The sequence below is a fragment of the Chelonoidis abingdonii genome, chromosome 13 (assembly GCF_003597395.2).
Source record: "Chelonoidis abingdonii isolate Lonesome George chromosome 13, CheloAbing_2.0, whole genome shotgun sequence".
NCBI classification, from domain to species: domain Eukaryota; kingdom Metazoa; phylum Chordata; order Testudines; family Testudinidae; genus Chelonoidis; species Chelonoidis abingdonii.
In genome coordinates, this window is record NC_133781.1 from 17,442,171 (window position 1) to 17,455,808 (window position 13,638).

The window sequence follows — 13,638 nt, forward strand, 5'->3', positions numbered from 1 at the left end:
ATTCAGCATTACAACTTGAGTGTAGAATCCAATAGGAACAATGGGATGTGAAAGAGCTAGCCCTCATTTATAAATGCAAGTGTCAACAGTAATAACCAAATTCATCAACCAGAATTATGACAAAGAAACTAAAAGGGACCGGAATTCAAGTTTTCTATCTGTTATGCATGAAAGTGGTTTCCAGTATGGAAGTCCCAAATTCAAACAGACATTTGTAACTAGCTCTGTTACATCCAGAGAAATATGAAGAACAAGCCAACAACAGACTCTCTGCTCTTGTTTAAAGGGGCATTGTCAGGAGGTATAGAGGTTTTCAAGAAAACAGTTAAAAAACCTTTACTAGTGCCATTTAAAAAAATATTAATAAAAACAGCTCTTATCTGGATTTAAATAATCTTGTGCAGTATTTGTGACTCAAATGTTGGAGCATCATTTAATACTGTATAAGAGAATTAGCAAGAGAACCTGCCTAATAACATTCCTTAGTATTTATATAGCACTTTTCATCTTCAAAGCATATTACCAATCATTAATTAATCCTCACACTAAAATACTATCATTACTTAATATGTGGAGACACAGGCACAGAAAGTTGAAGTGTGCAGACGGTCACTCTAAATTATCATGATGGTCCCTTTGGGCTTTAAAGTCTATGACTTGTCCAAAAGTGCAGAGGGAGTCAGTGTTGGAGTTGGGATTAGAACTCAGGTGATCCTGGCTGCCAATTATAGGAGACAAAACTAGATTAGAAACAAATCTATTTGTGTTGTCTAATCTCAGTTAAAATACAAGATGTAAATTGAAAACACAAATGGTAAAAATAAATTTGATTTTTAAATGTTAATAATCTCATGTTAGAAATTACATTCTAAGATTTTTAAGAACTCATATGCTTTGAACTTGACTGTGTCCCAGTTTAACCATATGAAGAAGAAAGGCAGTGCTCTCTCTATAGTATAGTCCTTATAATTCTGAGGATACGGAGAGCTGAGCTAGTGAGATATAAGAGAGGGAAAGATGTTTCAAAAGTGAAGGCAATGAGTAACCATGGTTGTAGCCCTACAAAACATCTATTGCCTTCAGCTGTGCTCATACCTCCTATTGGCATCATGACTTTAAATGAACTACCAGAGAAAGCTCTCCCCTTTGTGGTCCTATCTACTCTGGCCTGCAGCACCAAACTAAAGACATTTATGGCTAAAGCATCACTGAAAGATGAGAGAAGAAGCCAACATACGTTCTACATGTGCAAAGGCACAGAAGGGGCCCCGAGGACAACTGCCAGACTGCTGCATGTCGTTGCACTTGGTGGATTTGTAGATCTGAGACGAAAAAACAAAACAAAACACACAGAGACATAGTAAGAAAAGACTGAGTGTCATGACTCAGGCAGAGAAATACCTAAAATAGATTCAATAGTGAGACAGAAACACAGACAAGAGTCACAGACAAACAAAAATGTCAAGAGTATCCACTTAAATGCTTTGCTTTAAAGAAAGAAAAGCCACTAGAGTCCTGGTAACGTCAACAATTGTCCCATCACAGCTAAGGTCACCTAAGGGTTGGCAGTTGCCATCAATCTCCAGTGACTTCAGCTGGAGCTCTGGGTGTGGAAGAACAGTAAATTATAGTGTTAGGGGAACAACTGATAAATGACAGGCTAGAAAACTGATCCCGTTTAGTAAGAAAATGATCAATAACTGACGGATGGGTCCTTTCTTCCTCGGATGAGGAAAATGACATTGCTAGTGTTGGCCAGATAAAACCACTTTCAACACCATAAGGTGAAGTGTGACTGTGACATGCTTTCTGTAATTCTTCTGGAAAAGCTTTGGGCCAGTCTGCACTAGCAGTTTTGCCATTTTCAGAACTGGTTCATTGGGACCTGCTATTGACAACTGTCAATTACAAATCACTTTCATAGTAGATAAACCCTATTAGTTCACCTGTGTACCCATTCAACACATCTACAATACATACATACACACTACACATTTACCCTTTCTCCCTCACACATACTCTTTTCCCCTCCTTCTTTACTTTCCCCCCAAAGGGACTCTTGTCAAGTCGCTGTGGTCCAAGCTCACTTCAAATGTGCTGCTTCTGCACTCAAGGACCATATTGCAAGCAGCTCATCATTCCCTGCCTGTTTGCTGGGCCCTTGCTGCCTATCAACACCTGTAATCCTGGAATTCTCCCTCTCACATAGCAAGATGTCAAATGGGAAGGTCGGGTTACCATACCTCTGGGTGAAACTGCTGCTCTGTGCGAGTGTGGCAGTACTGGCATGTGTCCCCATTCTCACACTTACTGGGGTCTCCCCACTCATCTCCATGTTTCACACTGGGGCATGGTGAAGATCTGTATAAAGAAGGGATAGCGGAACGCATCAAACACAAACATGTATCGGCCACTCTCAGCCCTACCTCCTGGCACCCCAACATCCCAAACTGGGAGCCAGGCTCTACTGCTCCCCTCCATTGTACACACTCTGCTCTTCCAGCTTCTTCTCCTACACTCACTTCTTGGTGCCTATGCAGCTTCCTCCCTGCTACCTCTGTAGCTTCTATCGCTTGCAAAGACTGCCCAATTAAAGTGATTTTTTTTCCCCATCTGAGACTTAATGCTGACTTGAAAATAGTTTAACTGTATTAGTAGGTGATATGACAGTGTCAAAGATACTGGATCTGTTTTCTGTTTCAGAACTGGGTCTTCATATAATGTTAATAAGTTAATTGACTAATCCCAAAACACATAGCACTGTGGGCTAGTCAGTTTCCAGGGTTACATTGTGGCCCTGTAGAAGACTGGCTGCCTGAGGTCACCAGTGAAAATGTAGGCCTGTTCCCTTTCTCTCTGCTGGGAACCTTTTCTGTGTCCCTGGTCAGCACTCTTGATGTGCCCCACTCCCCATTCTATATGGTTTTATCCATTCCCTCAATAAACTGCAGGGGAGGCACATAGCAGCAGCAGCAGCAGGGATTGAGCAGACAGCCGCATCAGTTGTTGGGGGAGGATGGCTGGCAGCACAGAAGTAGGAGAGATATTGATGCTCTCCATGCACTGGTAGGGGGCCCTCAACTCTTCCAATACTTGTTAATAAGACACAAAGATGGGACAGAAAGATGGGAGGGGCCTCCTGTTGGAGATAGGAGGAAGAGTCTCTGGATGTCAGCCAAGGACTCTCATGGTGTGTATGCTTGTCCTGGAGGTGATGGGTTAATGCTCCTTTGATTTTACGGGGTTTTAGAATTGATTGGAAAAATTTTGTGACCAAAATGTTAGGAGGAAAATGAGACTGTTCATGATTTGCCTACCATGTTTTTCAGTCAGTTTTGATGTTTTTAAGAGGGACTGAAGAAAAGCCTCCCTGAGGCCATAGTAAAAGTTCCTTTGTGCTCTTGGAAATCAGAGCCACTAAGCTGGACAAACTGTGTTCATGAAGACACCTCAACGGTGACAAGTCACGAGACAGGAAAATGATGCAAACACCTCTAAACTAAGTTGCAGGACCCTTTAACAGTCAAATGAGAAGTGCAAAGCAGGCAGCACTGGTTATCTCCCCAAACCCCTTTCAATTTCAATCATCAGACATATGAGATGGCCTGATAATTCTGAAAAGGTTTACCTGTTCTCAGTTAAGCCCATAAAAACGTGACCTACACGCAGCGTGTGATTTTGTTTACAAATAGAACTAAATTCCTCTTTTAGGTTTTTTTCACCCTGCATCATTTTTTAAATGAGTTTTTTGTTTAACTCATTATGGTTGTTATGGAGAAGCCGCATGCAGGTTCTGTCCACAAAGAGTAGACCAGAGCTGTAACATGATTTGGTAACACAGTTGTTTGTTTATTATAGGCATTCATTACTGACCCGAGTTATACGGCAAATTCCTAGGCCTGGGACTAGCATGTTAACCCAGTCCTTCAGCACAGCAGAATTGTCAGAACAGGCCTTAAGGAAGGGCTAACAATATTAAATGAAGCAAATCCAAGGTCCTTGGTTGGGAACCTCTGCCAACCCTGAACTCCTAAGCTGGAAAATGAAAGGCCCAGGATGAAGGTACCTGTATTTGTGTTTTCTTGGGCTCCTTCTTCTATCTTTGCTGTTGTGGTAGTAGGGACAGGCGTAACCCTGGCGACAGAGACGGGGGGGTTTCTTGCATTGCTCTGTCTTGTAGTTTCCCAACACGTACGTTGTGTCTGTGAAGGAAGGTCCCACTGGTTACTTGGAGATGAAAAGTGTTTTGCTTACTATGCAAAACCCCTTGACGGGAGCGGGCACTCCAAGCACACTGGATTGCCCCCCATGCAAGACCCTAAGGGACTCACCTTGCCACCTTGGCTCCTCACTGAGTATTTTCTCTATCATAGCATGGCTAGCAGCGACTGCAGATTGACCCTCTATGCCACCCTCTGATGTGGTCTGACCATTCTGCAAAGCCTCCATAGCCTGAAGCTCCCTTCGGGAATAGAGTTAAATGAACAATAGACAGACAGAGCAGATGAAGAGACAGATACGTATGTCTAACAATTTTGTCAGACAATTGCTACAGCACTTTGAAGTAGTTGTATGTTCATGATGTCCACTGGCTTTTGCCATAACATACAAAGAAACAAGTGATCAAACACCAGCAGTTCATTCCCTGGGAATTTCAGCCTCAGAAGTTTGAACCCCCTCCAGGGTTCTCAGGCAGGGTGCCACTAGCCTCGTGCATACCCCTTTTTTGGGGAACCCCTCTGAAGAGGTTTTTGTGTTTTGCCTTGCTACGGGGGGAAATGTTGCCATCACTCTGATATTTAGCCGTATTGTTTTACATTTGTGTATATTCTTTGATCAGCTGACCTTCCATTCAGGTCCAGTGATCACCCCTCCATGCACAGCCCCAATGTGAAACTCCATCCTCCACTACCTGATGTCATAAACAGGAGAACGCAGGTCATGAGGCCCATGAGCAAAGGCGCAGTGGAGGCCGTTCTTTGTGCAATTTCCTTTGGAGTCAGTCTCATGGATGCAGATTCCAGTTTTGTAGTAGCGCAGATGATATCTCCTCTCTGTGTCACCAGTAGTTCTATGCAAGAATGGACACCTGAGGCACAGGGGAAAAGACCCAAATTCTGGTCATGTTCTTGTTGCCAGGGTGGACTGACCGGTATGAAAGGACATGCTGATGATGAAGACTGCTGGTGGTGTCAATTTTACTAACCCTGTCCCTCTCTTTTATCATGCCTTACAGCATTCTTTAAATGCATACTAGATAACAGCTTCTCTCACAGACAGACAACTGGATTCTTAAGCCTTCAGAGGCTCATTATTCTATAGACCAGTGGTTCCCAAACTTTAATAACCTGTGAACCCCTTTCACTAAAATGTCAAGTCTCGTGAACCCCCTCCTAAAAATGAACATTTCCAGGGATTTCTCCTTTACCTGAGTATAAATTATAAAAGCAGTGATCTTGGAAATACAAAATTTGTTTTTATGATATGTTTATTACATACTATTTATTATTAATTATTATTTAGCATTACAGTATTTTTATTACATTATGAAAACGGCAAGATCTCACTTTTGTAGCTTGTATCACTTTGAATAAGTCTGTTATAAGACAAGCCACCTATGTTTCATCAAGGAGTATCAGATGTGAAAGAATGAAGGTATTTAAGAAGCCAACTCAAAGAGTTCCTCCTACACAAGCATTCAGGTCTTGAGCAGTCCAGGCAAACAACACACATTACAACAAAGCTTAAACTTGTTCTTCATAATAATTTTAAAACAATACTAGCTGCCTATTTAATTTAAAAAACATCAAAAAATATCTACCTCCCTTTCTATTTCTTATAAGGACTCCTGAAGTTTAAATCTCCTCAGTGTGACCAATATGCTTGCTTTGATCTGCTTAGCTCTTGGAAGTCCAGAGGCTCTGGGCTGCTGGCCCTGGGCTGCCCAGGGTCCCTAAGGACAGCTCTGTCTGCCATTAGGGAATTTTTTCCCCGAGAAGCCCTGCAATATTTTGCAAACCCCCAGGGTTCACAAACCCCAGTTTGGGAACCACTGCTATAGACCAATGAGTGTCAGGGATCCGGAAAAGAGCAAGAATACTCTCAAGGCTTTACTGGTGTATCAGCGATGAATGAGGGACATCACATGGCACACACATTTCCTTTGCAGCTCTCCTTTCATTTAGGTTCCTAGCTGTCACGGTTTCCTGCCAATGTACTGCTTTAGGGCCCATGGGCTGTGCCAGTCCATCTATAGCTAGACAGACCGCTCACAGGAGAGCATGGGGCAAGGGAGGAAATACAGAACACTGTCATTTTAGCTGACACTTTATTTTTTTCTTTCTACTACATCTTAGTCATACCCTGAGTGGGGAAAAAAATCCACAAATCTGCCACTAAGAAATGTAAAAGAACCAGAAAAATAGGTGAAGTTGATGTACTTGTGGGACCTATCCAAAGATACGGACCAACCAACAGCAGTAAGATGGTTTCATTGACTACTAACCTGGGCCAAATATGAACCAGTAATCTGGAGGTCAAAGGCTCCATATCCTATTACCTACCCATCCAGCACCCCACTAATGAGAGAAAATCTGAACAGAAACTGACACCACAGGTCTGGTTGATTGTTTCATTCTCTTCCACTTACCTTATCCTTTATTCAGTAAGCAGAATTTGCACTTTCCAGATATGTCTAACCTTTTTTGTTTATATTGGCACCATGAAATGTAACTGAAATTGCATCAGTCTACATTTTGACCACCGTCAGGATATGCTATTATTACTCTATAGTTTATCTTGTCTCTGATTCTATATTCTCTATGTTCACTCCGCCATGGCTGATGCCTGCCGTAGCACACTGAAGTAATAATCTTCTAAAATATCTCTCTATTCCAACAGAACCTACCAAACAATTGATGAGGAAAAACATGGCATTCTAGAGTGTTTCTCCACCTTGTGTACCTCCCATGGCTCTAGTGACATATTACTGGTCACTAGGCATCAGTAAAGGGTAATTAAGTTATATTATTTTAAAAGTAGAGGCTGGATGGTTAAGGGCACAGGTAAGAGGACACAGAGCTTTTCACCAGTCAGCCATCAGTTCAATTCCAGCTCAAGTTGATAGTGACATGAGCTAGTTTGATGTTTGCATGATGGCCATTCTCAGTCCAGTTGTCCTCAAAACTCTGCTGAAGATGCAAGGATTGAAGAGGTAATGGAGACTGAATTTCTCTCTCAGTCCCAGAAGTAGTACCTCTGCTTTAGGGTTGAAATACAGGGTTGCTACTGCAGCTTTTACATCTGTTCTCAGGTTACTCTGTATGTCTTAAGTTTAAAAAGCTGCTTTGCTGAAGCGTCTTGTCTCTATAAACACTGGTTGGAATCAACACCTGGACTGATCCCAAGAGCTGACTGGCAGAAAGCAGGAAGGAGCAGACTTTACTTACTCATCTCCTTCTGGGCAGATTCCTGTGGTCTCATCATATTTGGTACAGTAAATGTCAGGGCTGTAGTTAAAGGTGCCATCCCGACGGCGGATAGATCTGCGACGACGCTGGTTGACAAAGTGCCAATGGAAGCAAGTATAGGGCCGGTGCTGAGTGCATTTGTGCTGCACAAAAAGAGGGCACTGCTCAGTGCGGAACTCCTTCAGGTAGCTGCAGGGAGAAATCAAGGCGAAGGAGGTTAGAACAAGGAGACGGGTCAGAGCCCATGTCACTCACTCTGCAGAGCCATGCCAAACCACATAGCATCCATCACAGGGTTGCATGCTGTGTTTCCCACACCCTCCCCCCGTTTTAATTCTCAATAACAGATTGGAAGCTGCTGGTTTTCTGAAGCAGGGAGACATTAGTTTCCAGGCTGCTCAACTCAAACTTGGAATTCAAACATCAGTGCTAAAACCAGCTGCAATCAACAAAGAATTTCCTATTATATTTTTAAGTACCATTTAAAAGAGGGCTGTCTGAATGCTTAGTGAACTAGTTAAATATTTAGTAAGCAAGTAGAATTTTTAGATACAGATCTACCTAATTCCATCCCTAACTCTGAAAGGTATGAGCGGGAAGAGATTTTTCTTCCCTTAAAGAGATACAGTCAGGTTAAAAATCACATTAAATAAAAACACAGTAAAGACAGGTTTAATGCCTCAGATTATTACAGCTGAAAGAGTTTTTAAAAACAGATATATTTTTCTCCATTTGTCCTGACTGGTTACTTCTTGCTTTTCCTAAAGCTTGGACAGTGAAAATAAAACTAGTCAGTTTCACTATCTGGGTCTTTTGCATTAAGGACTCAACCCTGGCAGCTACTGAGCACTAGGGTTGCCAACCCTCCAGGACTGTCCTGCAATCTCCAGGAATTAAAGATTAATCGTTAATTAAAGATTATGTCATGTGATGAAACCTCCAGGAATACATCCAACCAAAACTGGTAACTCTACCGAGCAGCCTCACTTTGAAGTGTAATGGAGTTGAAGGCACTCAGCATCACACATGACTGCTCCGCACTTAGCAGGATAAAACCCTAGCTAGAAAAATGTTGCCGTATTTGGACTATAAAAAACCCAGATGATATTTAAATTATTTTTTGTAAAACAGTATAAACATTATTTTTACAGGAGTTTTAAGGGCTATTTTGTTGGATTTTTCTTCCTTTTAAGACCTACATATTTTTAAGGCCAAAACAACCTAACATTGTCCCTTTAAAATCTGAATGTCTTCTCTGTCTTCAGAACTAAAGAGATCCTGAGCCTCCGTTAGTGACATAGCAATAAATGAATCTCAAAAACAGCCAGCAGAGGATTAAAAAATGGTTTACTTTGACACAGTGATCTGACTGGGATCTGGATACAGGTTATTTCAAAATACCACATTAGTCGAAACTCAGTAGCTGTGCTAAATTTATTAGGAACATAAGAATTACCCTATTGGGTCAGGCTTAAGGGACGTCTATCCCAATATCCTCTCTCTAGCAGTGGCCAGCACCATGTGCTTCACAGGAAAGTGTCTACATTAGGTCTCATTCAGCTATCTAACAATTATTGATTGTGAAGTTTATTCACATATACACTATAAGGCAGGAGAATAAAAAAGTATTGAACGTTGTCAAGGGCTCACTCCCCTCTTAAATTATTATTGTCTTTTTAATGTTGATTTTAAATAAACAGAAATGCACCACATGCTTGAAGATGAAGATGAAGAAAATCATCTCAGGCTGTATCTGTACAAGAAGAAACGCGTGTGTTTAAAATATGGTGGCTGACACATTTCAAAAATAGCCTTTTCCGCAACAAGGACGAGGCCTCAGAAATGTATAACATATTCCAAGCCTTTTCATTTTCAGAGGCCAGAATCTTGCTGGCAAGAAGTTTTCTACAGCATGATTTTGCAACTGAGAAAGGTGAAAGACTTTCCCAACCATTCACTTCCAAATCTTTTGGCCCTATACACATTTAAGACCTGATTTTCAGAGGTGCCGAGAACCCACATATTCCATTGCCTTCTATTAGAGTTGTGGGTGCTCAATACGTCTGAAAATTGGGCTCTAGGGCGTTCTATCATGTCCAAAACCATTTTTATACACCCTTGCAAGCTAGTGTGGCTGTAACACCGAACAGAGTTATAACTATAGACTTCATATAGTTATAAAGCAAGTCAAAAACATTTTCAGAAACTGTGCTATGGACTACGACTGTTTTGTTTTTTAAAAGGCCTGCTCCTCTGAGAGGAGATCCCTGCCTCAACCAGGTTCGTGACAACTGTGTTGAAAAACAATTGCCTAGAAAGGCTGCACCATGCCCGAAAGGTTTTCTAACATAGCTATTCCCAGCACAATTTCACGCCATCATAGGAACAAGCACTCTTTGTAAAGGGCTGACCCTTATCAAACATGTAAGTTTTAGCTTATCAGGCCCAGTTGCTGTACCATTCTAATGAGCCTTAGGGAAAAATGACAGTCCACTGACGCCTGCTCATCTGGGTTGCGAAAACCAATTATGCTAGTTATGAGAATTTGAGAAGTAACATGATCACTTAAATGCCAATACCTATAATGCTTTTCATAGTAATACATAGCAGCATATAACCCTTTTCATCCACAGATCTCCAAGTGCTTCACAATGGTGAAATAACATTATCCTCAATTTAAAGATTAGGAAACTGCAGCAGAGAGGCTAGGTAATATGTCCAATATCAAACTACAAGCCTGTGACAGTTGGCAATAGGGTTGCCAACTTTCTAATAGCAGAAAATCGAACACCCTTGCCCTGTCCCCAAGGCCCTGCCCCCACTCACTCCATTCCCCCTCCATCACTTTCTCTCCCCCACCCTCACTCACTTGCTCATTTTCACTGGTTTGGGGCAGAGGGCTGGGTACAGGAGGGGGTGAGGGCTCCAGCTCGGGGTGCGGGCTCTGGGATGGGGACAAGGATGAGGGGTTTGGGGTGCAGGAGAGAGCTCTGGACTGAGGCTGAGGGGTCTGGAGTGCAGGAGGGGGCTCAGAGCTGGGGCAAGGGGTTGGGGTGCAGGATCAGGAAGGGAATTCAGGGTACAGGCTCCAGGGGGCTCCTGAGAAGCGGTGTGACATCCCTCTGGCTCCTGGCCAATGGGAGCTGCAGAGCCAGCACTCGGGACGGGGCAGCGTGCTGAGCCCCTGTGGCTGTCCCGATACCAAGGAGTTGGAGAGACATGCCAGCCGCTTCCGGGAGCCCGTGGAGTCAGGTAAGGAGCCTGCCAGCCCCGTGGCAACTGGACTTTTAACGGCCTGGTCAGCAGTGCTGACCGGAGTCACCAGGGTCCCTTTTTGATCAGGTGTTCCTGAGGTGACCTTTCTGAAAAGCGCTGAACCCTCTCAACTTCCACTGAAATTAATGAGAGTTGAGGGAGCTGAGCACCTTGCAGTACTGGGCCCCAGGACCCCTGCCTTCTAGATGTAAGCTTGCTTGTGTATGAGCACTGATATTATTTTAAAATAAAGAATGGAACAGATGGAGAGGAGAGGAATTTAAACAGCTTTAGTTTAGCAGTGAAGTTTAAAAATGCATATGCTGACTAGGGAGTTCAGTCTCCGGAGAGTAGGTTGTTTCTGAACCACAGTTCAAAATTAATTGCATTTTATGATTGGCTAAGTTCCCTGGAGATGCATTTATGATAATGTAAATGAGAGATAATTACATAAGTAAATGGTTCACAAGAAAAGTGTTTAACACCTAACTGACTTCATCGGAAACTCATTCTTTAATACTGTCTATTAAATAAATGATCTCTCACTTTCAAAGCAAGCCTTGAAAACATGTACCACTGAGCTCCATACCAAGTGCATCAAATGCATATAAACACTTCCACAATACAGCTCAACAGAGCTTAATAAGGGCTGTCAGAATAACTTGGAAATTCTAAGACTTTCAATCACTGGTTTTGGTGCAAATTCAAAGGCTAGGGGTTTTTTTCAGACCAGTGGAACATTAAAAATCACTTTCTCCACAATGAAAGGTAAATTCTTCCTACAGCCATGCACAGTCTTAATCCAGGAAGCAAGATCTGGTTCCACTGGTAATATATGAAAAACAGGCCATTCAACCAGACTGGATGAAAACATCCACTTTGTTTTGAGGTGCTTGGAAAGACATTCTGAATTGCAGGTATTCTAATGTGCATCTCTTCTGCAGCCCATGAACACATGACCACACTAGCCAGGATGGAATAGCTCACAAAGCAGTCACTACAGCACTCTTTGTCTCTGTTGAGAATCTTTGCAGAGAGAACACAGTGTCAAACCAAGCCCTCATGTTATCAGAATGGTCTCTAGACAATTTCTCGGCAGAGCTAAGGAATCTCTGGAATGACCCCTAAATTTAAGAACAGATGGTCAAACTAACGGTTATTTAGTACAGGGTCAGCCAAATGATGCTCCCAAGCAGGAAGAGGAAATATAGTAATCATAGAATATCAGGGATCCAGTCCAACCCCCTGCTCAAAGCAGGACCAATCCCTAGACAGATTTTTGCCCCAAATCCCTGATACTTCACATTTCTCATCTCCAACCCAATGATCTCAAGAAACTTTACAAAACCACTTTGTTGTAGGGAAGCATTATTAGCCCCATTTTACATATAAACTATCCCTATGTTTATGAAACAAACAAACAATCATGGAACAAATAAGACATGTGTCTATCCACTTTGCTTGCATTATCTGTGGTGTCCCATTCTGACACCTTTTTAGATTGAAAGCTCTTCAGGAAACAGACTGTGTTATTCTCTGTGTTTGGATAGCATGTGGTATGCTTTTTGGGGTTTACACAATCAAAATAAATAAAACAGAAACAATGCTAACTGAGTCAAAAGGACTGCTGATTGAGGTGTTACTGTTTACCATTCCTACCAAACACATAAAGCCACCCTTCATTTTAAACAAGCAGAAGGACAAGGAAGAGACCATCAGAACAAACGTATATCAAGACACGGGGTCCAACTGAAACTGTTGCTGAACCAGCTGAAAGCAATATTTCAGGCTAATATAATTAGAGATGGTCCAGATCAGTGGTTCCCAAACTTTAACAACCCACGTACCCCTTTCACTAAAATGTCAAGTCTCGTGAACCCCCTCCTAAAAATGAATATTTCCAGGGATTTTCTTCTTTACCTGAGGATAAAGTATAAAAGCAGTGATCTTGGAGGTATAACATTTGTTTTTATGACATGCTTATTACACACTATTATTTACCATTATAGTATTTTATTACATTATGAAAACGTCAACACTCTTTCAAAATCTCACTTTTGCAGATTGTATCACTTTGATTAAGCCTGTTATAAGACAAGGCTCCTAGGTTTCATCAAGGAGTATCAGATGTGAAACAGCAGGAAGGTATTAAAGAAGCTAACTCAAAAGAGTTCCTCCTACACAACATTCAGGTCTTGAGCAGTCCAGGCAAACAACGCAGGTTACACAAAGCTTAAACTTGTTCTTCATAATAATTTAAAAAATACAAGCTGTTTATTTAATTTTAAAAACAGCAAAAAAAATCCATCTCCCTTTCAATTTCTTATAAGGCGTCTTGAAGTTTAAATCTCCTCAGTGTGATAGATATGCTTGCTTTGATCTGCTTAGCTCTTTGAAGTCCCCGGGGCTCTGGGCTGCTGGCCCTGTGGTGCCTGGGATCCCTAGGGACAGCTCTGTCTGCCATTACAGAATTTTTTCCCGAGAACTCTCTGTAACATTTTGTGAACCCCCAGGGGTTCACAAACCTCCATTTGGGAACCACTGGTCTAGATAATACTAAATCCTGCCATGAGCGCAGGGGACTGGATTAGCTGATCTCTCAAGGTCCCTTCCAGTCCTATGATCCTATGAATTTGGCCAGACAGCGTAAATTAAACCAGATTATGTTTAAAACGAACTTGGAAACCATGTTCTAGCTTAGTTTTCTGGGTAGGCTAGAACATGCTTTCTAAACTCAGTTTAAACACTGTTTCATTCAGTTTCCAGAGACAAATCAAATCACATTTATACTGAGCTAGTGTAACACTGACAGACCCCGGTCGTCAGGGGACAGGATCGAACCTGGGGCCTCTGGAACTTAGTGCATGAGCCTCTACTACATGAGCTAAAAACCAACTGACTGTTAGCTAATGTT

General features: G+C 42.1%; 1 protein-coding gene across 4 annotated transcripts in view; it reads right to left on the reverse strand.

The window, feature by feature from the left end:
• The window catches only part of UNK (unk zinc finger), a 66,827-nt gene that overhangs the window by 35,359 nt on the left and 17,830 nt on the right, over window positions 1–13,638 (reverse strand). For all 4 annotated transcript variants that reach the window (XM_075071792.1, XM_032792899.2, XM_032792896.2 and 1 more), the window contains exons 2-7: window positions 7,449–7,658; window positions 4,913–5,089; window positions 4,332–4,462; window positions 4,067–4,202; window positions 2,244–2,361; window positions 1,238–1,322 (exon numbers count right to left, since the gene is read on the reverse strand). In XM_075071792.1, the coding sequence (XP_074927893.1) occupies window positions 1,238–1,322; window positions 2,244–2,361; window positions 4,067–4,202; window positions 4,332–4,462; window positions 4,913–5,089; window positions 7,449–7,658 (857 nt within the window). The remainder of the gene's footprint in view (window positions 1–1,237; window positions 1,323–2,243; window positions 2,362–4,066; window positions 4,203–4,331; window positions 4,463–4,912; window positions 5,090–7,448; window positions 7,659–13,638) is intronic.